Source organism: Cervus canadensis, chromosome X (assembly GCF_019320065.1).
Source record: "Cervus canadensis isolate Bull #8, Minnesota chromosome X, ASM1932006v1, whole genome shotgun sequence".
Taxonomy (NCBI): Eukaryota; Metazoa; Chordata; class Mammalia; order Artiodactyla; family Cervidae; genus Cervus; species Cervus canadensis.
In genome coordinates, this window is record NC_057419.1 from 117877196 (window position 1) to 117900897 (window position 23702).

A 23702-nucleotide genomic window follows, 5' to 3' on the forward strand; every position below is an offset into this window, starting at 1 on the left:
ACAGAGGGAACCAGAGATCAATTTGCCAACATCCGCTGGATCATAGGAAAAGCGAGAGAGTTCCAGAAAAGCATCTACTTCTGCTTTATTGACTATGCCAAAGCTTTTGACTGTGTGGGTCACAAAAATCTGTGGAAAATTCTTAAAGAGATGGCAATATCAAACCACCTTACCTGCCTCCTGAGAAATCTGTATGTAGGTCAAGAAATGACAGTTAGAACTGGACATGAAACAAGAGACTGGTTCCAAATCAGGAAAGGAGTACGTCAAGGCTGTATATTGTCATCCTGCTTATTTAACTTATATGCAGAGAACATCATGCGAAATGCCAAGCTGGATGAAGCACAAGCTGGAATCAAGATTGCCAGGAAAAATGTCAACAACCTCAGATATGCAGATGATACCACTCTAATAACAGAAAGTAAAGAGGAACTAAAGAGCCTCTTGATGAAGGTGAAAGAGGAGAGTGAAAAAGTTGGGTTAAAACTCAACATTCAGAAAACTAAGATCATTGCATCCGGTCCCATCACTTCATGGCAAATAGATGGGGAAACAATGGAAACAATTACAGACTTTATTTTTTTGAGCTCCAAAAATCACTGCAGATGGTGACTGCAGCCATGAAATTAAAAAATGCTTGCTCCTTGGAAGGAAAGCTATGACAAACCTAGACAGCATATTAAAAAGCAGAGACATTATTTTGCTGATAAAGTTCAAAGCTATGGTTTTTCCAGTAGTCATGAATGGATGTTAAGAGTTGGACCATAAAGAAAGCTGAGCACTGAAGAATTGATGCTTTTGAACTGTGGTGTTGGAGGAGACTCTTGAGAGTCCCTTGGACTGCAAGGAGATCAAACCAGTCCATCCTAAAGGAGATCAGTCCTGGGTGTTCATTGGAAGGGCTGATGTTGGAGCTGAAACTCCAATACTTTGGCCACCTGATGCAAAGAACTGACTCATTGGAAAAGACCCCGGTGCTGGGAAAGATTAAAGGCAGGAGGAGAAGGGGATGATAGAGGATGAGATGGTTGGATGGCATCACTGACTCGATGGACATGAGTTTGAGCAGACTCTGGGAGTTGGTGATGGACAGGGAAGCCTGGCGTGCTGCATTCCATGGGGTCACAAAGAGTTGGACACTACTGTACTACTGAACTGAACCGATCCATCCTCGAATAGAACGTTTTGCCCTAAACTGACTGCAGCTTTAGAGCATGCAGCCAAGGAAAGAAACCAAGAAAGAGATGAAATCTGAATAGCCAAAGTCTTTATGCCATTTACAAAATCAAATTTGCCACAAAATAAAATGAAACAGGATGTGCTATTTACATAGTTTCCAGGTGTAAAGACAGATGATTGTATATTTTAAAAACAGAAAATACTGAGTAATATGGATGGGGAAGTATTATTGTTAATATATTAGTTTTCAAATGTCTGATTTAGACCATGGGTTTTCAGTTTATAGTAAGACCCCAGAAAATATGTTGCTGTTCAGTCACTCAGTTGAGTCTTGACTCTTTGTGATCCCATGGACTGCAGAATGTCAGGCTTCCCTGTCCTTCAGTATCTCCCAGAATTTTCTTAAACTCATGTCCATTGAGTTAATCATGGCATTCAATCATCTCATCCTCTATCTCTTCCTTCTCCTCCTTCCCTAAATCTTTCCCAACATTAGGGTCTTTTCCAAGGAGTCAGCTCTTCACATCATGTGGCCAAAGCCTTGGAGCTTCAGTTTCAGCATCAGTCCTTCCAATGAATATTCAGGGTTGATTTCCTTTAGGATAGACTGGTTTGATGTCCTTGCTATCCAAGGGATTCTCAAGATTCTTTTCCAGCACCACAGTTAGAAAGCATCAATTCCTCCATGCCCAGTGTTCTTTAGGTTCAGTGTTCTTTAGGGTTCAACTCTCACATCCATACATTACTACTGGAAAAAACATAGCTTTGACTATACATAGGACTTTTCTTGGCAAGGTGGTGTCTCTACTTTTTAATACACTGTCTAGGTTTGCCATAGCTTTTCTTCCAAGGAGCAAGTGTCTTTTAATTTCATGGGTGCAGTCACTGTCCACAGTGATTTTGTAGCCCAAGAAAATAAAATCTGTCACTGTTTCCACTTTTGCCCCTTCTATTTGCCATGAAGTGATGGGACCAGCTGCCATGATCTTTGTTTTTTTAATGTTGAGTCTTAAGCCAGCCTTTTCACTCTTCTCTTTCACATTCATCAAGAGTCTCTTTATTTCCTCTTTGCTTTCTGCCATTAAATTGGTTTCATCTGAATATCTAAAGTTATTGATATTTCTCCTGGCAATCTTGATTCCAACTTGTGATTCATCCAGCCTGGCATTTCACGTGATATAACAGCAATCCACTCCAGTATTCTTACCTGGAGAATCCCATGGACAGAGGAGCCTGGCGGGCTACAGCCCATAGGGTCACACAGAGTTGGACACAACTGAAGCGACTTAGCATCAAGCATGCACTCTGCATATGTTAAATAAAGAGAGTGACAATATACAGCCTTGACATATTCCTTTCCCAATTTGGAACCAATTTGTTGTTCCATGTCCAGTACTAACTGCTGCTTCTTGTCCTGCATACAGGTTTCTCAGGAGGCAGGTCAGGTGGTCTGGTATTCCCATCTCTTGAAGAATTTTCCAGTTTTTTTGTGATTGACACAAAGTCTTTAGCATAGTCAATGAAGTAAAAGTAGATTTCTTTTGGAATTCCCTTGTTTTTTTTTTTTTTTTTTTTTTTTTTGATCCAGTGGATGTTGGCAATTTGAACTTTGGTTCCTTTAGCTTTTCTAAATCCAGCTTGTACATCTGGAGATTCTCGGTTCACGTACTGCTGAAACCTAGCTTGAAGGATTTTGAGCATAATCTTGCTAGCTTGTGAAATGAGTGCACTTGTACGGCAATTTGAACATTTTTGACATTGCCCTTTTTGGGGACTGGAATGAAAACTGACCTTTTCCAATCCTGTGACCACTGCTGAGTTTTCCAGATTTTCTGGTGCAGCACTTTAACAGCATCATCCTTTAGGATTTTAAATAGTTCAGCTGGAATTCCATCACCTCCACTAGCTTTGTTTGTAGTAATGCTTCCTAAGGTCCACTTGACTTCACACTCCAGGATGCCCGGCTCTATCTGAGTGATCATACTATCGTGGTTATCTGGGCCATTAAGACCTTTTTTGTATAGTTCTTCTGTGTATTCTTGCCACCTCTTCTTAATATCTTCTGCTTCTGTTAGATCCATACAGTTTCTGTCCTTTGCTGTGCTCATCTTTGCATGAAAAGTTCCCTTGGTATCTCTAATTTTCTTGAAGAGGTCTCTAGTCTTTCCCATCCTATTGTTTTCCTCTATTTCTTTGCAGTGATCACTTAAAGTTTCCTTATCTCTCCTTGCTGTTCTCTGGAATTCTGCATTCAGTTGGGTGTATCTTTTTCTTTCCCTTTTATAACTGAAACTTTGTATTTCTTGTCCTTTGAGACCCATATGATGTGAATGTTTGTAGACTTGATGCTGTCCCAGGGTTCTTTTAAACTATCCTCATTTTATCAAATTCTCTTTTTCTCTTCAGCTAGATGATTTCCACTACTATGCCTTCCAGCTCACAGATCTGTTCCTCTGTATCATCTACTCTTTTGCTGATTCCTTCGACAGTATTTTAACATTCCAGTTATGGAACTTTTCATCTTTATTTCATTCTGCTTTATAGTTTGTAACTCTTTGTTAAAATTCTCACTATGTTCATCAATTCTTCTCCCAAATTCATTGAGCATCTTTATGATCATTACCTTGAACTCTTTACTGGGTAGATTTTTTATGTCCAGTTTGTTTAGTTCTTGTTCTGACATTTTGTCTTGTTCTTCATATGGAGCAGATTTATCTTTTCTTCAATTTGCCAGCTCTCTATGTTTTTTCCTATGTATTAAGTAGGTCAGCTACATTTTCTGATTTTGGAGAAGTGGTCTCATGTAGGAGACACCTTATGGACCACAGCAGTGCACTACTGGTCATCAGAGCTATGTGGTATAGAGGTGTCCCCTATGTGTACTTCATGGACCCTTCTGTTGTGGCAAGGCAGATGACTATGGACATAATTGTAGGCTGGGCTGGCCTGGGTTTCGTTGCAGCAAGGCTGTATTGTCTTCAGTGGCTGCTAGCCCACTCATCAGTGGACCACATCTTGGGAAGCTGGGAACAGAGCATTCGGGGTTCCAGTGCCTTTCAAAAGAAGCTTCACTGAAAGTACTTACATGTATGATTCCATTATTTGAAGTTCTAAAACAAGTAAAACCAGTATGTAGTGAAAAACATAAAAACAGTGGCTGCCCCTAGGGCATGAGGATGAGACTATTTGTGAAGAGAGCCTGAGGAACCTTTTCATATGAAACAGTCAGCCAACTCCTGGGGATATACCTTAGAGAAATGAAAATTTATGTTCATATTAAAAACTTATCCATGAATGTTCATATCCGCTTTATTCAAAATTGCCCAAAACCTGGAAACAACCAAAATGTCCTACAATAGACCAAGGGTTAAACAAACTGTGGTACATCCACACAATGGAATACTACTCAACAATAAAACATAACTGCTGATACACACAACAATCTCAATGAACCTCAAAAGCAGTATGTTTTGCCTATGGGATCGGGATGGGGAATACATGTAACTCATGGCTGATTCATGTCAATGTATGACAAAACCCACTGCAATGTTGTGAAGTAATTAGCCTCCAACTAATAAAAATAAATGAAAAAAATAATAATAAAAAATAAAAATTAAAAAAAAGCAGTATGTTTAGTGACAGCAGCCAACCTCAAAAGCTGACAGACTTAATGAATCCACTTACAAGACATATGTGAAAGGTAGGTTTTTTTGAGATGGAGAACAGAGCAGTGGTTGTCAAGGATTAGGTCTGAAGAAAGAGTTTGACAACTATTGAGAGTTTAAAGTGAAGTCGCTCAGTCGTATCCGACTCTTTGCGACCCTGTGGACTGTAGCCCACCAGGCTTCTCTGCCCATGGGATTCTCCAGGCAAGAATACTGGAGTAGGTTGCCATTTCCTTCTGGAGAAGGAGAGTTTAAAGTACTCTATAATATTGTGTTCTTTTTGTGTGGCTAAGGGGCCTGCAGGGACCTTGGGTGGACACAAATCTATCCTCAAGTACATGCCCTGGATGACAGTCAGCAGAATCATAAGAAAGAGTAACTGATACGACTTCTCCAAAGGCCCGGGTGATTTAACAATCTCTTCCGCCTCCCAGCTCCTTCCTCTTATGGGTCCCTTAGGTAGAACTCCCACAGAGCTTACCAAAACTTTGCTTTTTTTTTTCTTTTTCGGTTTTGAATTGACCAGTTTGGCCTTATCCAGGGAACCCTAGAAGCACTTAGCCTATGGGACCTAATAAAAGCTATAAATCCCGGATCCTGCTGCCTTCCCTCTGACTATACCCTGCTCTGACCTCCTGTGCCGCCCTCCAGGAATGCTTTGTACCTCCTCCAGGTCTTATGAGTAATGAACTTCTTCATTTCACTTTCCCTTGTGGTCTTTCTTGAATTTTGGCTCACCATCCAACTCCCCACCCAGGGTTCTATTTAACAAACATTATTTTAACAAAAAGCAAGCACTGAAACAGGGACCACGGTACAAGATCAGGGACTTTCTGAGTTGATGGAGCTGTTCCATGTCCTGAATGTGGTGGTGGATGCACACATGTATACATGTGCTAAATTCATAGAACTGGGCTCCAAAAGAGGTTGTTTCATTGCATAATGTTAGAAAATAAAAAGATATAACACAGTGCCATGGACTGCATACAGAACTACCCTTACTACTTAGTAAATTCTTATTTTAGCACAACTATACTTTTATATGGGCTTCCCTGGTGGCTCAGTGGTAAAGAATCCCTCTGCCAATGCAAGAGAAGCAGGTTCAATCCCTGGGTAGGGAAGGAAATGCAACCTGCTCCAGTATTGTAGCCTGGGAAATTTCATGGACAGAGGAGACTGGCAGGCTACAGTCCATGGGGTTGCAAAGAGATGTGACTGAGCAACTAAACAGCATGTTTTTGCATATTTTTAAAATATCTTTTATGTTGTATATTATATATCCATCATATATGTTTCCAATTCTTCTAACCATTATTCTGAAATGGTGGGCAGGTATTTTGTTCTCATTATTTAAAATGAAGAAATAAAAGGTCAGTAAAAGGCTAGCACCCTATCAGGGAAGCAGCAGTAGGTATAAAGTTTCTTACTAATCAAATCCAAACTACCTAAGGCATAAAGAAATAGCATTAATTTTAAAACGTGGGTCTCAGACATGGTTACTACTCCAACTTTCTAGGCTAAAGGTCTATTTCCACGGTGATATGCAAATGAAGTCGCAGGAGGCGGAGCCTGGCCCCGCAAATGTCGTATATGCAAATTGAGGGTGGTGGCATGGCCCGCCGTTGCTAGGTGACCTTTTTGATGCAGGTTGCCAAGCAGGGCATCTCCTGGCATCTCTAAACAAACATGACCAAAAAGTTAACTCGACCCCACGTGACCCTGATTCTGACCTTGCATACGTGCTGGTTGTGTCCTGCCCACCCCAATCCCCATCCCACCACAGTCTTACTGTCTAGGCCCCCGCCCCCATGGGAATTCATGTTAAGCACACTGTCCACCCACCCCTGCATCCCATGCCATGGCTTTGTCCGTCACTTTGCCGTCTTCGCCCTATTACAACACCGCCCTCATGGGCCTGAGCGTCACCACCAGGACCCCTGTCCCTCTGCGGACTTGGCCTGGCTCCCACTTGCTCAGAGCCAATGGGGGAGCCTTCCATTCCCTCGCCTCCCCCAAGACCCCACTCCACCCCCACCTCTGCTGTAGCCAGCCTCTCCCACCCAGGGCCACACCACGCACTATCACCGTGAGCTACTTCTCCTTTTTGCCTGCCATCCCCGACTCCACCCACATCCACAACACTCCCCCTCAGCTCCAACCAGACCCCCGACCCCCATCCCTCCAACAAAGCGTGTCCCACCACCACCTTCCAGACCAAGTGACTGAAGCACACACAAGAATACCTTGAAACTCTTTATTGATTTGACATTACTGGGCCCAAGGCACCGACCTGTGCAATCAGTCGGTGGGCAGGCCTGGCACCGGACAGCCGGAGGAGGCCTGTCTGGGGGCCAGGGACTGGGCGCTGGGTACCCAGGTGTAGTTGGGCACCTACTGTGGACCCGGGGCCTCCAGGGAGATGTTTGTCATCCAAAAAAAGCCGCTGAGCAGAGCATTGTTGTGCATCGCCATGTCCACCAACTCGGGGGTGATGCACCTTTGACCACTATTGTGGGCCGCGTTGCCTGCCAGCTCCAGGACCTTGGACGTCAGGTCCTGAATGATTGCTGCTAGGAAAACTGGTGCATTCGAGCTGAGCCGCTGGGCGTAGTGGCCTTTGCGCAGGAGGTGCTCCATGTGGCTCACGGAGAAGGACAGCTCAGCTCGGGCGGTGCGGGAGCGGTGATGAGATGACCTTTGACGGCCCCTTTTCTTCGGCATGCTGGCTGTTGAGCCCGCTTTCTCCGAAGCCTCGCTCTGCAGTGCGGTGGGGAGAGGTGCGGTGGGATAAGGTACGATGAGATGAGGTGCTGTAAGACGAGATGCGGTGAGATGAACCAGTTGGTTCCAATGTCTCAAGACAACTGCTACTCTCAGATCTCTACTCCGTATCCTAGAAACCACGGGCCGGCGCCTCATTGGTCAGGACGCATGCTCTGTGACACGTAGACCCAGTGAGGTCATTGTTTCTCGCGCTCCCCACCCCACCTCCCCAACCCCCACAGGGCTGGACCTGCAAAGAAATGACACTGGCAGGATCCTTCTCACCCTGCCCACTGGACCCTCTCTGTCGAAACTCTCCCTTTCCACTTCACAGAACCTTTGTATAGAAAAGGCAGCAGACCACCCAGTGGCACCGAGTATACACTGGCGGTGCTGGGCCACCATCATGACTGTATCTAGTTCCAAAATGTTGGCACCACTGCAAAGAGAAACCCCTGTACCTGGCCAGGCAATCACTCCCCATTGCCCCCTCCTGCAGTTTCCCCTACCCCACCCCACCCCATAGTCCTCAGGCAACCACTCATCAGCTTCCTGTTGACAGCCCTTTGCCTATTCTGGAGACTTCCTAGAGATGGAGGCATACAATAAATATGTGGCCTTCTGTCACTGAGCATAGGGTTCATGCACATATGAATGAATCAGTAGCATGAATCAGTACTTCTTTCCTTTTCCTGGCTGAATAGTATTCCACTGTATGGCTAGACTACACATGTTTTGTATCCACTAGGCAGTGAATGGACATTTGGGTGACTTCTCCTTTGTGCAAACTGGGAATAGTGCTGTGATGGACATTCCTGTACAGGTTTCTCTTTTCCACCCTTTGGGATTTATGTCTATGAATAGATTTATGGGTTTATTTCCATACTGTTAATTCTATTTCACTGATCTATGTGACTATCCTTATGCTAGTACCACACAGTTTTGTTAACTGTAGTTTTGGAGTAAGTTTTGAAATCCAGAAGTAGGTGTCCGTCATGCCTCGGTACACTTTACTGAAATATATATTGTTAGTCTGTTTCCCAGCCTTCCTGAAAGGGACCTAGAGGTTTTTAGTCAGTGTGATTTTGAATTAAGAGAATACCTTTTGGTGACTATTGGACACTGACTCTGATCTCACACTAAATCCAAGATGGCCAAGTGTCACTATGGTCTATCAGTCATAGTAGGAGCTTATGGAGGTCAAGGGATCAATGAAATTTCAACTCAGGCTCATCTCCATTGGGGCTGGTGTGTACCCAAACCAATCCCATGCTTATCTATACAGTTCTGGAATGCTAAATTAGGATAGACATATTCAGCAACTGGCAGACTCCACAACACATCTGTTCCCTGACCTGCAGAGTGAGGGCTATTTTGGTAGGGATGGCCAAATGGAAGCAATTAGAGTTGCCTCTATCTAGAAATATAGTAAACCAAAAGCCTTGCACATACCTGAGTGGGATTTCAGAGATTTGCAGCACCATCAAGGGCTACAAACATGCAGGAGTGACTATTTACTCCATACTCCCATTAAAGTAGCCTATTTGGCCTGTGCAGAAGACAGATGGTCTTGGAGAATGACAGTGTATTTGCATTAGCTTGACCAGGTGGTGATTTCAATTTCAGGTGCTGTACCAATGTAGTTTCATTGCTTGAGCAAAATTGCTACTTGCCCCCTTCATGGATCACAGCCTTGTTGTGGTGAAGGTGCTTGCATAACTCAGTGAAGCTATGAGCCATGCTATGCAGGGCCACTGAAGACAGATGGATCTTAGTGGAGAGTTCTGACAAATTGTGGTCCATTGGAGGAAGAAAATGGCAACACACTCTAGTATTCTTGCCTCTAGAACTCCATGGGCAATAGGAAAAGGTAAAAAGATATGACACCAGAAAATGAGCTCCCCAGGTTGGAATTTGTCCAATATGTTACTGGTGAAGAGTGGAGGGCAATTACTAATCGTTCCAGAAAGAATGAAGTGGCTGGGCTAAAGCAGAAACAATGCTCACTTGTGGATGTGTCTGGTGGTAAAAGTTAAGTCTGAACTGTAAAGAACAATATTGCATAGGAACTAGGAAAGTTAGGTCCTTGAATCAAGTAAACCGGACGTGGTCAAGCAGGAAATGGCAAGAGTGAACATCCACATCTTAGGCATCAATGAACAAAGTGAATAATGGGAATGGGCCAATTTAATTCAGATGACCATTATGTCTACTACTGTGGGCAAGAATCCCTTAGAAGAAATGGAGTAACCATCATAGTCAACAAAAGAGTCTGAAATGCATTACTTGGGTGCAATCTCAAAAATGACAGAATGATCTCAGTTCGTTTCCAAGGCAAACCATTCAATATCACAGTAATCCAAGTTTAGCCCCAACCACTGATGCTGAAGAAGCTGAAGTTGACTGGTTCTATGAAGACCTACAACACCTTGTAGAACTAACACCAAAAAAAGATGTCCTTTTCATCATAGGGGATTGGAATGTGAAAGTAGGAAGTCAAGAGCCACCCAGAATAACAGGCAAATTTGACCTTGAGGTACAAGATGAAGCAGGGCAAAGGCTAAGAGAGTTTTGTCAAGAGAACATACTGGTCATAGCAAACACCCTCTTCCAACAACACAAGAGATGACTCTACACACAGACATCATCAGATGATCAATACCAAAATCAGACTGATAATATTTTTTGCAGGCAAAGATGCAAAAGCTCTATATAGTCAGTAAAAACAAGACCTGGAGCTGACAGGACTCAGATCAGGAGTTCCTTATTGCAAAATTCAGGCATAAATTGAAGAATGTACTGAAAACCAATAGGCCATTCAGGTATAGCCTAAATCAAATCCCTTATGATTATACAGTGGAGGTGATGAGTAGAATCAAGGGATTAGATGTGGTAGACAGAGTGCCTGAATAACTATGGATAGAGGTTCATAACACTGTACAGTAGGCATTGATCAAAACTATCCCCCCAAAATAGAAATGCAGGAAGGCAAAGTGATTGTCTTTGGAGGTTTTACAAGGCAAAAGAGGTTTACCAACAGCTGAGAAAAGAAGAGAAGCAAAAGGAAAAGGAGAAAGGGAAAGATATACCCAACTGAATGCAGAGTTCCAGAGAATAGCAAGGAGAAATAAGGAAGACTTATTAAATGAACAATGCAAATAAATAGAGGAAAGCAACAGATTGTGTGGATCACAGCAAACTGTGGAAAATTCTTAAAGAAATGGGAACACCAGACCACCTTACCTATCTCCTGAGAAACCTGTATGCAGGTCAAGAAGCAACAGTTAGAACCGGACATGAAGCAATGTCCAAATTGTTCAATTTGTTCCATTGTTCCATTTGAATAATTGTTCACCGTCCAATTTGTTCCAAATTGGGAAAGAAATATACTGTCATCCTGCTTATCTAATTTATAGGCAGAGTATATCATGCAAAATGCCGGGCTGTATGAATCACAAGCTGGAATCAAGATTGCCAGGAAAAATGTCAACAACCTCAGATATGCAGATGATACCACTCTAATAGCAGAAAGCAAAGAGAAACTAAAGAGCCTCTTGATGAGAGTGAAGGAAGAGAGTGAAAAAGCTGGCTTAAAACTCACCATTCAAAAAACTGAGATCATGGCATCTGGTCCCATCACATCATGGCAAATAGAAGGGGAAAATGTGGATGTAGTGACAGATTTCCTCTTTTGGGGCTCCAAAATCACTGCGGATGGTGACAGGAGTCATGAAATTTAAAGATGCTTGTTCTTTGGAAGAAAAGCTGTGAGAAACCTAGACAGTGTGTTGAAAAGCAGAGAAATTACTCTGCTGACCAAGGTCCATATAGTCAAGACTATGGTCTTTCCAGTGGTCACATACAGTTGTGAGATCTGGACCGTAAAGTCAGCAGCACACCAAAGAATTGCCTTCGAACGGTGGTGCTGGAGACAACTCCTGAAAGTCCCTTGGACAGCAAGGAGATCAAACCAGTCAATCTTAAGGGAAATCAACAGTGAATACTTGTTGGAAGGATTGATGCTGAAGCTGAAGCCCCAATATTTTGGTCGTTTGATGGGAACAGCTGACTCATTGGAAAAGTCCCTGATGCTGGGAAAGATTGAGGGCAGAAGGAGAAGAGGGCATCAGAGGATGAGTTGGCTGGATGGCATCACCAATGCAATGGACATGAACTTGGGAAAACTTTGGGAGATGGTGAGGGACAGGGAGGCCTGGGTGTGCTGCAGTCCATGGGGTTGCAAAGAGTGAGACAAGACTGGGAAGAGGGAACAACAACAACAGTGGTAATTCTATGTTTCTCTTATTGAGTAACCACCCACTTCACTGATTTCCACAGTGGTCTTCCATTTTTGCAATCCCAACAGTATATGAGGGTCCCAATTTCTCCACATCTTCTCCAAAACTTATTTTTGTTTGTTTTGCTTGTAATAACCACCTGAGTGGGTGTGAAGTGGTATCTCATGGTGATTTTTATTTGCATTTCTCTAATGGCTAAAGATGTTGAGCATCTTTTCTTGTGCTTCTTGGACATTTGCACATCTGCTTTGGAGGAATGTCTATTCAGGACCTTTGCCTGTTGTTTAATTAGGTTGCTTGTCTTTTTGTTGTTGACTGGTAAGTGTTCTTTATGCATTCTGGAAAATAGACCCTTATCAGATATATGATTTGCAAATGTTTCTCCCATCCTGTGGGTTGTTCTTTCAATTTCTTTTATCTTTAAGTCAGAGTGAAAGGAGAAATATCTATGGCATCCCTTATATGTGGGAGCTAAAAAGAAATGACACAGATGAACTTACAAAACAGAAAGAGACTCACAGACTTAGAAAATGAACTTATGGTTACCAAGGGGAAGGGATAGTTAGGGACTTTGGGAACATCATCTACTTACTGCTATATTGAAAATGGATAACCAACAAGGACCTACTATATAGCACAGGGAACTCTGCTCAATGTTATGTGGCAGCCTGGATAGGAGGGGAGTTTGGGGGAGAATGGATACATGTATATATATGGCTGAGTCCCTTCTGTACTCACCTGAAACTACCACACCATTGTTAATTGGCTATACTCCAATATAAAATAAAAAGTTTAAAAGTTTGGGTAAAAAAAATAAATAAATAAAGTTTGGGTAAAAAAAAATTTCTTAAAGATTTTTCTATTTTTCATATCCTCTCCTGATTTTCCCTCCTTTTTTTCCGTTTTTCTGTATCTACATTGTCAGAACATATAGAGACATTACATACTACACACTATCTACTTTATAACCATAATTTAGCCTTGATTCTTAATCATAATTTTTTCTTTCTTTCTTTTGAATTGGAGAATAATTGCTTTACAATGTTGTGTTGGTGTGTGCCATACATCAACATGAATCAGACATAGGTACACTTATGTCCTCTCCTTGAACCTTCCTTCCTCCTCCCACTCCATCCCATCCCTCTAGGTTGTCACAGAGCACCAGATTTGAGCTCCCCGTGTCACACAGTAAAGTTCCACTGGCTATCTGCTTTACATGTGGTAATGTATAAGTTTCCATGCTACTCTCTCAATTCATCCCACCCTCTCTTTCCCCCACCATGTCCACAAGTCTGTTCTCTATGTCTGCATCTTCATTTGTTGTTGTTCAGTCGCTCAGTCGTGTCTGACTCTTTGTGACCCCACGGGATGCAGCATGCCAGGCTTCCCTATCCTTCACCATCTCCCGAAGTTTTTTCAAACTTAAGTCCATAGAGTTGGTAATGCCATTCAACCATCTCATCCTCTATCATCCCCTTCTCCTCCTACCTTCAAGCTTTCCCAGCATCAGGTTCTTTTCCAATGAGTCGGCTCTTTGCATCAGGTGGCCAAAGTATTGGAGCTTCAGCTTCAGCATCAGTCCTTCCAGTGAACATTCAGGGTCAGTTTCCTTTAGGATTGACTGGTTTGATCTCCTTGTAGTCCAAGGGACTCTCAAGATTCTTCTCCAATACCACACTTCAAAGGCATCAGTTCTTCAGCACTCAGCCTTTGTTATTGTCCAGCTCTCACATCCATACATTACTACTGGAAAAACCATAGGTTTGACTAGACGGACCTTTGTTGGCAAAGTAATGTCTCTGCTTTTTAATACACTGTCTAGGTTTACTGTAGCTTTTCATCCAAGGAGCAAGCATCTTTTAATTTCATGGTTGCAGTCCTCGACCACAGTGATTTTGGAGCCCAAGAAAATAAAGTCTGTCACTGTTTTCATTCTTTCCCCATCTATTTGCCATGAAGTGATGGGACCGGATGCCACGATCTTAGTTTTTTGAATGAAAAAATGGAGATCCTCTGTCACCGTGGCAGGCCACTGCTGACTCATGCTTCTGCAGGAGGCCCTCAAACACTCAACGGCAGGTCTGGCTCAGTCTCTTGTGAGGGCCACTGCTCCTTTCCCTTGGTCCTGGTGCATCTCCATTGCTGCCCTGCAAATAGGCTCATCAGTACCATCTTTCTAGATTCCATGTGTGCTGAGTAGCTTCACTCATGTCCAACTCTTGCAGCCCCATGGACTGTGGCCCACGAGGCTCCTCTGTTCATGGGATTTCCCAGGCAAGATTCCTGGAGTGGGTTGCCTTTTCTTCTCCATATATCCTTATTAACCACAGATTTAAAAGATGCTGTCAGTTTGGGTTATATTTACAGGACTAGAATATCCAAAATGAGGGATATGATAATCTTACTGTTCTCTGTCCTTTCACAATGATGCCTGGAATTCTTTAGTCAGTTTTGGGTGCCAGAATTCAAGAAGACATAAATAAACCAGCACACACTTAGCTAAGCAACTAGGATGGGTGGGGAAGGCAAAACTATATCATATAGAGTGTTTGAAGAAACTAATCAGAGTGGCTTAGAGAATAGAAAACTGTAAGGGCTATAATCTCCACTCTGACATGTGAGTGAACAATACATTAATTAACCACTTTACTTTTTGGAGACATAATTAGGTTGATTACATAAGGAAGAATGTTCCTTATGTTGACAACATAAGGAAGAACATTCAGATAGAGTTCTCTGAAGATGGAATTGGTATATGTTATTTCTTTTGAGAAACTATTCTTGACCCCTCTGTTCCTAAATTTCGTTTCTTTCCTTTCCCCTGTAGTACTAATACCTTGTATTTCCCACTACCATACATAACCTTTTCCATACTGCATTGTAATGGCCAGCTCTGTGAAGACAGAGACTTTAGCAGCCTTATAATGTGTCTAATTATTAAAACTGGACACACAGGAGGCACTCAATAAATGGGTAGACAAATGAGGGTAAGGCATATCAGAACATAGAGGGTAAATACGCAAAAGCAAAGGCAAATAGATTGAAATAAGCATGGTAAATGTATGCCAGGAGATGAAGCAGAGAAGGCAAGTTGTATGAAGTGAGAAGAACTGCCTAATAGTAGTCAAGAGCATATATAAATATAAACAAACAAATAAATATATATATGTAAAATCAAGCTTCCCAGGTGGCTCAGTCATAAAGAATCCACTCACAGTGCAGGAAACACAGGAGACAAGGGTTTAATCCCTGGGTTGGGAAGATCCCCTGGAGAAGGAAATGGCAACCCACTCCAGTATTCTTGTCTGAGAAATCCCATGGACAGAGAAGTCTGGAGGGCTTCAGTCTTTGGGGTTGCAAAGAGTCAGAGATGACTGAGCGGCTGAGCATGCATACTTACTCTAAGTTGCTAAGGCAGAGTGGAATCAGATTACAGAAGATCTTGAATGCCAGAGTGAAGAACTTCAACTTAATGAATAAGGCACTAAGAAATCATGTGAACAAACACCTTTAAATCTCTGCTTTAGACCCATAAATATCTGTTTTCTAGATACTGATCCTCATGAAGATTAAGGACCACTTATTAGTTGATCTTAGGTGAATTTTTTTTTTGTTTTTTACCAGCAATTTTTTAGGTATAATTTAGAATTCACCAATTGTAAGCAGACAGTTCTATGAGTTGTGACAAATGAACACAGACATGCAAACACCACTACAATCAAAATAAATAGCATTTCTTTCACCCCCAAAAGGTCCCTCATTCTGCTTTGCAGAACTCTTGTACTTCCGACCCTCGTCCCTGGCAACCACTGATTTATTCTCCATTACTATAGTTTGCCTTTTCTAGAATTCCATATAAATGGAATCATACAATATACAGCCTTTTATGTATGGCTTCTTTCACTTAGCATAATATGTCATCAAGATTCATCTATGTTAGCTAGAAATATCAACAACCTCAGATATGCAGATGACACCATCCTTATGGCAGAAAGTGAAAAGGAACTAAAGAGCCTCCTGATGAAGGTGAAAGAGGAGAGTGAAAAAGCTGGCTTAAAACTCAACATTCAAAGAATGAAGATCATGGCATCTGGTCCCATCACTGTATGGCAAATAGATGGGGGAAAATGGAAACAGTGACAGATTTTATTTTCTTGGGCTCCAAAAAAACTATGCACGGTGACTGCAGCCATGAAATTAAAAGACGTTTGCTCCTTGGAAGAAAAACTATGACAAACCTAGACAGTGTATTAAAAAGCAGAGACATCACTTTGCCGACAAAGATCTGTATACTCAAAGCTATGGTTTTTCCAGTAGTCATGTACAGATATGAGAGTTGGACCATAAAGAAAGCTGAGCACCAAAAAATTGATGGTTTGATGCTGGAGAAGACTCTTGAGAGTCCCTTGGACAGCAAGGAGATCAAACTAGTCAATCCTAAAGGAAATCAACCCTGAATATTCACTGGAAGGACTGATGCTGTAGCTGAACCTCCAATACTTTGTCCACCTGGTACGAACAGCCAACTCATTGAAATAGACCCTTATGCTAGGAAAGATTGAGGGCAGGAGGAAAGGGGGATGACAGGGGATGAGTTGGTTGGATGGCATCACCAACTCAACGGACATAAGCTTGAGTAAACTGTGAGAGACAGTGTAGGACAGTGAAGTCTGGCATGCTACAGTCCATGGGGTCACAAAGAGTCAGACACAACTTAGTGACTGAACAACAACAACAAATATTTGCTACATCTATCAATAGTCTGTTCCCTTTTCTTGCTGAGTAGTATTCTGTAATTCATAGGTAGTGTAATTTATTTATCCATTCACCAGATGATGGGCATTTGGAATGTTTATAGTTTGAGGCTACTATAAATAAATTTGCTGTGACCATTCAAATAGCAATGGTGATGTGCTTGTCGAGCCCTTCAACTCAGACCAAAGGCGTCTAGCAAGAGTTGAATAGCCCTGGAAGTGACGATTGGACTAAGAATCCATCAGGACTTAGATTTATCTCTCCCTCCACTTGATCTAATTCATCCATTTAAGGATATTCATTCATATAAGGGTATTGTTATTGGTGACTCCAAGTTGAAACACATTGATTTCTCACTTCTCTTCTGAAGACTTTTGTGCATAAAGATATATTGTAGCCATTCAAATATTTGCATCTTCTCTCTCTCCCTCCTGTTTTCTCTATTTTCCCTGTATTTCTGTGCCTCTTTGCCCTTTTATTTCTCTTTTCTCATTTTCCTCCTGTTTCTGTCTTTTCTATCCTTCCCTTTCCTTATTATCTTCTACCTTTTGTTTCCCTTCCATTTCCTCTCTCCTTCCCTATCATCTTCTAACATAGCAATTTATATTTACAAAATGTTTAAACCAAGGAAGTAGCCAATTTGCATGAGCTGTTACACACCATAAGCATTTTGTGCACTGTCAATTCATTTTATTTACTTGTTTTAACTATGAGGATACGAAGCACTCAGTCCCATTCCTATTACGTGAGATCACATCAGTCAATTACGCCTAATTTCCTATAGTGATTCTGAGAATTTCAGCTGGATAGAGCTTTTATGTTTTGCTTTAAAGTACGCAGTTGTTGATTCCTATGCCACATACCAACACCAGCCCTTCCTGCCCCCCATTAAAACTCCTATGTTTTGACAAATTGGAGTCATTAGTATTTCAGCCCTCTGAAATAGGTTTAATCATTCAGGCGGTGATGTTCTATGTTCAAACTTTTGTATTAACAAACTCTCTCTTTTCTTCTTCTTGTTAAATAAGAACCTGATATTTAAGCATCCTAGATTAGTGTTACAAGAGCACTTTCAGCCCACCCATGAGGATCTGTGCTCAGATTCTCATGTCCAATGCCAGAAAGCATTAAGGAGAATAAAGAAGTTCATTTTATAGCTTTATTAGAATTGCTCCTTTTGTACCTAGGCCTTTTTTTGTCTACAAGACTTTGGCTTAAGAATCTGTGCTAGTTAACTCAGATTCTCTTTCCTTTCCCAGGGTCATGAAGGCTTTTCTAAAAATGAAATGTGGAGGAGGTGGGGCTTACTGTGGTCCAGTCCTGCTAGCTATGAGTGGGAAAGCACAAGAGTAAGGGGGAAGTGAAAAGGGGTTGCAGAGAAGTGCGGTGTCTAGGATATGCAGGGAAATTCTACACATGTCATAGAACCAAATTGGAGCATCATCCACTTGGGATACAGCTTTAGGGAGGAAGTATAAGTGAATGAAAGTGGAAGGAAGAGACAAGGGACAAAAGAGAGGGGGAAAGAGTGGGAGGAGGAGACGATGTCGAAGGAGGATTCAAAGACAACTACCTTCTGTTCCTCCTCATTTCTAGGCTAAGGTAGGCCAGGCCTACTCAGCATTCCCTCTTCTGCATGGTTTTCAGACTTCAGCATCTTCCTCTTGCCCTTTTAGATGCATTTTAGTTTGTGGCTGCTATCCAAATGTTGTTCCCATCCTGCTATTTTCACTGAACATTTCAAGTACAGGTCTGCCAAGCACAGAGCTGGGCTGTGCTATCACTCCCTTGTTTCTGACTCTATCTTTCTATTAATGCAGATGAAGATGAATTTAGTTTTCGGCGCAACCACAACACACAACTGAATAATATTGAGTTTACAGTCCCTGAAAACCCCTAAATCTTTTTTATGTGTGTTGCTACTTAGCCACATCTCATCCTTTGCTTGTACATCTGGGGGGTTTTGGACTCAAATGCAGAATTGCACATTCACGTTTGTGAATATTTAAAAATTATTTTTGAAGCATGTACTATTAAGCTTATTTCAGAGTTATTTTGAAAATAACTCTCATCAATTCTGCAGTCAAGTAAATGTCCTATTTTGTTTTGTTTTCATTCTGGCAATTAATTTTCAGAATGAAGGCACAGGTAATTAGACATTCAAATTTTCAAAATTCATCTTTTAAATATAAATGTTCTCAAATTTAACCTGTTGACAAATAGCAGGTTTAAATTCTTCATTTTGCTGTCTGTTTCAGCCTAAGGTGGAAAAAAAGTGGTATATGCCTAGTCTGTCCCCAGCCTCCTAAAGTGGTGCAATGCTGCAAAAACAACCACAGTCCCTCGTTGCTGGGCAATGGACAGCGTCACAAATCAAACTCCCTTCATTTTTGCATCTACTTGTCTAGCTTAATGTTGAGACAGTCACAAACAAGGTATTTGTTATATAAATGTGATTGTTAACATATTTCAGGAATATTTTAGATCTTACTTCGTGTTTATTTGTACTTAATGTGTTTTTAACCTTGGAAGAGATACACACTATTTAGAGCCAAAATTTAAATTACATTAAAAGAACTCAATATAACCTTATTACCTTGTGATAAACATGACTTTAAAAAAGCCTTTCTGTTTGTATTTTCCATTTGAATGACTTCCAGCAGATGACATTAAGTTATAAGGTGATGGATTTATAAAATCATAGAATGTTCTTCTCATTTGAAAGGAAATTCAGGTTGTTGTTACTTTTTTTTTTTTTTTTTGCTAATCTCCTAGGGAACACAAATTCAAAGAAAACTCTTTCAGTCTGGGATGCCTTATTAATATATTTCCATTTCTGCTCAGTTCATGTCTAGTTCTTTAGTGTATCTGCTAACAATACTATTCAAGAACATCTTTCAAAAGTATCACAAGCTGTTATGACCATTATCAGTTATAATAGCTACATTATATATGGCATGTCAACATTCAGCCCAAAGATACCATTGCCTCTGAACAGATTATTTTTCCTGCAATTAGGTGCTGTATACTAAGCTAGCTAAAAAAATAAGAATTGGCCCCCATGTACCAAGGCTCTATTTAGCAGAACTGTCTTGAAGGAAAATGAACAAAATGAACAAAATGGATCTATGAGCACTTTGTAGGAAAGGAACAATGTGCAATACATAGATAGATATTATAATAAGAATAATAACAGTCATCAGATCTGACCTAAGGGAAACTGAACAGCAAAAGTAAAGGCAATTTCACAACCCTTATATAACCATCTTCTTCTTTTTTGTTGTTGTTGTTTTCTTTTGCTTCCATGGTGAACTGTATTTGCATGAAAGGCTTACTACTAGGATTAACTGCCCCCATTAGTCCAACTTCACCTCACTCTCCAAAAGCACCTTACCAATTTTCCATTTAACCAAATATCCAGAAAAACTCAACTAAATTGCTAATTAGTTCAGAAAAAATGGTCAAAATAAACACTGACTTGACTATCTCAAGACAATTTGAGAAGAAGTTGAACAGAAGTTGGCCTTTGAAATGATACTGTAGGTAATATGGCCAACTGTGCAAACTAGAAATGAGTTTCTTCTGGTACAGTTAGCAACTTGAAGAAGAATAAGTTGGCAGTGCCAAAACAAGGAAACCTGATGGAAATAAGTGCTGTTAGAAGAGTGGAAATCTGATGCTTCTCATGATTATTTTTCTTTATTATATTTAAAATTGTAATATTTCATATTTATGAATCATAAACTAAATATATGAACTATAGATGATGCACACTATATGTATCTAGTATATAGTAATTGTGCATTATTTATAGTTCATATATGTGTGTGTATATATATTTTTTCTCTGGCTTTTTTGCTTTACCTAGTTGGACATGTGTTTTTCCCCTAATTTTAATATAAATTTAGACTAAGATAAATGTTGCAAGGATAGTAAAAAAATTTCAGCTCCAAAATTCTCAGATTCCCTAAATTTTGACATTTTAATATATTTGTTTCCTCTCTCTCTCTTTCTCTGAACAATTTAAGAGTAAGTTGAAAATTTCATATCCACATCACTCATGAGTGCGCTTCCCTGATAGCTCAGTTGGTAAAGAATCCACCTGCAATGCAGGAGACCCCGGTTCGATTCCTGGGTCAGGAAGATCCACTAGAGACAGGAAAGGCTACCCACTCCAGTATTCTTGGACTTCCCTTGTGAAGAATCCGCCTGCAATGCGGGAGACCTGGGTTCGATCCCTGGGTTGGGAAGATCCCCTGGAGAAGGGAAAGGCCACCCACTCCAGTATTCTGTCCATGGGGTGGCAAAGAGTCAGACATGACTGAGCAACTTCCACTTTTCACTCTTAAATATTTAAGTGTGTATTTCTTAACAACGAGGAGTCCTGCTTATTTTTTTAAATATACCCTAAAATATTACTCAACCTTTTAAAAGTTCCTTTTGTAATCACAAATTTGTTTTCATAGTAGAAAATACAAGGATGAAGAAAAAAAACATCCCCAATAATTCTCCACATCATAAAGAAATGAGCAGCATGAACGTTTTGTCTGGTCTTTGAGGTGTTGTCTGTGTAACTTTTATGGTCTATCACTGATGCTGTGTTGAATTGCTTCAGTGGTGTCCGACTCTTTGTGACCCTATAGACTAGCCCGCCAGGCTCCTCTGTCCATGGGATTTCCCAGGCAAGAATACTGGACTGGGTTGTGATTGCCTTCCCCAGGGGATCTTCCCAGCCTAGGGATAGAACCCACACCTCTTATGTCTCCTGCACTGGCAGGTGGATTCTTTACCCACTGAGTCATATCACTCATATTATAAGTTAAAAAATCATAATATTTCTTAAATGCTTTATCAAAGTTATTCTTAAAAATCCAGTACATTGACCCTCATCTTTTTCAGAGAAACAATACTGACATTTCTCCTGAAAATTCCAAGGCAGTTTTGCCTCTCTTTCTCCCCCAAACAGTTTGCAGATTCATTGGTTCTTATCTTCACAATATCTCTCTTCTTTCCTCTTTCAGTTTTCATTCACCTATTTATTCAAAATTTCTAACTACTTTCTATGCAAATTTGGGACCTAGATTCAAATTGTAGCTCCCCCTCTGACTAACTTGTGTGATCTTAAACAGGTTGCTTAGCCTCTCTGGGCCTCACTTTTCTCGTGTGTAAAACAGGGATACTAATACTGATGAACAGTGGTCCCCTCTTATCTGTGGTTTTGATTTCTTCCATTTCCATTACCCAAGGTCAACTGTGGTCCAAAAATATTAAATGGATAACTCCAGAGATAAACAATTCATAAGTTTTAAGTTACATACCATTCTGAAGTAGTGTGGTGACTCTCAGGCTGTCCAAACCCGTCCCATCCAGGATCCCCAAGCATCGACATCGTCTGCTCCTGGCAACCAACCATTGACATCATCACAGCCGGATGATCCATGATCTCCTGAAGCAGATGATCCTCCTTCTGAGAAACATCACACAGCCTCCATCATTCACCTCACTCCATCTCATCACGTAGGCATTTTATCACAATAAGGTATTTTTGAGAGAGAGAGCACATTCACACAACTTTTATTACAGTTGTTGTTGTTTAGTCACTAAATTGTGTTCGACTCTTTGCAACCCCATGGACTATAGCCCACCAGGATCCTCTGTCCATGGGATTTCCCAGGCAAGAATATCGGAGTGGGTTGCCATTTCTTTCTCCAGGGGATCTTTCTGACCCGGGGATTGAACCTGTGTCTCCTGCATTGGCAGGTGGATTCTTTACCACTGAGCCACCAGGGAAGCCCTTTATTACAATATACTGTTATAATTATTTATTTTATTAGTAGTTATTATTAATCTCTTACTATGTCTAATGTATAAATTAAACTTTATCATAGGTATGTATGTATAAGGAAAAAAACATAGTATATATAGGATTTGGTACTCTTAGTGGTTTCAGTCATCCATCAGGGATCTTGGAAGGTACACAAGTCAGCATTCCACAAATGTTGTTTTTGTTGTTGCTGCTATTGTCCCTATAGCTGCCACAGAAGTGTTGTCAAGGTAAATGTGACAATGTATAGAAAATGCTTAACATGGTGCCCCACAAATAGTAAGCAAGTGATAAACAGTAACTATTATTAGCACGATGTCTGTGTTAAGCAGAAGAGGTACACAGATGAGTAAATCACCCTCTCTATTCTTGCAGAACTAACCATCCAGCATTTACAGCCATCAGATTAATCCAACCGTATTTCAGAGTTCAGTTCAAATGTGGCCTTATCCACAAGGCTTTCACTGATCCCTTCAGCTAGAAAGAATATTAAAAATATTTCCTTTTACTAAAATCTTCATGACCTTTTTTCCTACACTTTTCTTATCAAATTTTAGCACACTCTTCTTTTATTTTTACTTGTTTACACATCATTGTTCTATTTCTAAACTTTTAGTTACTAGAAGGGCAGTGAATGTGTTTTATTAATCTTTTAGCTGCCAGAGTATACGCAAAGGGTCTTGCATTCTTTTGCCTTTCCCTCTATCTTTCACTCATCTTATTCCACTAAATATGTGACTGTTCCTTGTTCATAGTGGATATTCAATAAAGGTTGGTTAAGTAAATAAGCAATGGGGTTAACCATTTGAAATTCAAGAAAGTGCATGTTATTTTCAAAAAGTATAAAATTTAAATTACTTCTCGAGGTCATAAGAACAGACTTCCACTTCTTTCTGAGTTTGTGCTAAGTTCCACTTGGTAACTTTTTGGCGCCATCTTACAGCTATTTCAAGTGGGATTCTTTCATGGTGTACATATTTTTAAAATATTGTCATGCTGTGCCCAGGATAGTCACAGAACTTCCACAGCAAGTGCTCCTTGTTGAAGTACAAAGTTATTAATAATGACAAGTCATTTGGATACTTTAATTAGTGTCTAGCACTATTTCCATTAGTTAATATATATTTTTAACATCATAATGCCCAATGACAATTGTACTGTTAATTTCCCTGGCACTGCAATTTCCCCAGTGGATTATGCCATCCTAAGTTTCCGGAG

The 23702-nt window shown here is 40.8% G+C and overlaps 1 protein-coding gene across 1 annotated transcript; it reads right to left on the minus strand.

Moving 5' to 3' along the window:
• Window positions 1–7087: 7087 nt before the first annotated feature.
• On the minus strand, window positions 7088–22035 carry LOC122435172 (histone H2A-Bbd type 2/3-like). Its single transcript, XM_043459128.1, has 2 exons — window positions 21979–22035; window positions 7088–7654 (listed from the first exon to the last, which is right to left on the minus strand). The coding sequence occupies exon 2, from the start codon at window positions 7563–7565 to the stop codon at window positions 7236–7238; it is 330 nt and encodes a 109-aa protein (XP_043315063.1). The 5' UTR covers window positions 7566–7654; window positions 21979–22035; the 3' UTR covers window positions 7088–7235.
• Window positions 22036–23702: the final 1667 nt, after the last annotated feature.

What these genes read in the sequence shown, in the direction of transcription:
- LOC122435172 (XM_043459128.1), bottom strand. Translation starts at nt 7,565, where the DNA reads ATGCCGAAGAAAAGGGGCCGTCAAAGGTCATCTCATCACCGCTCCCGC.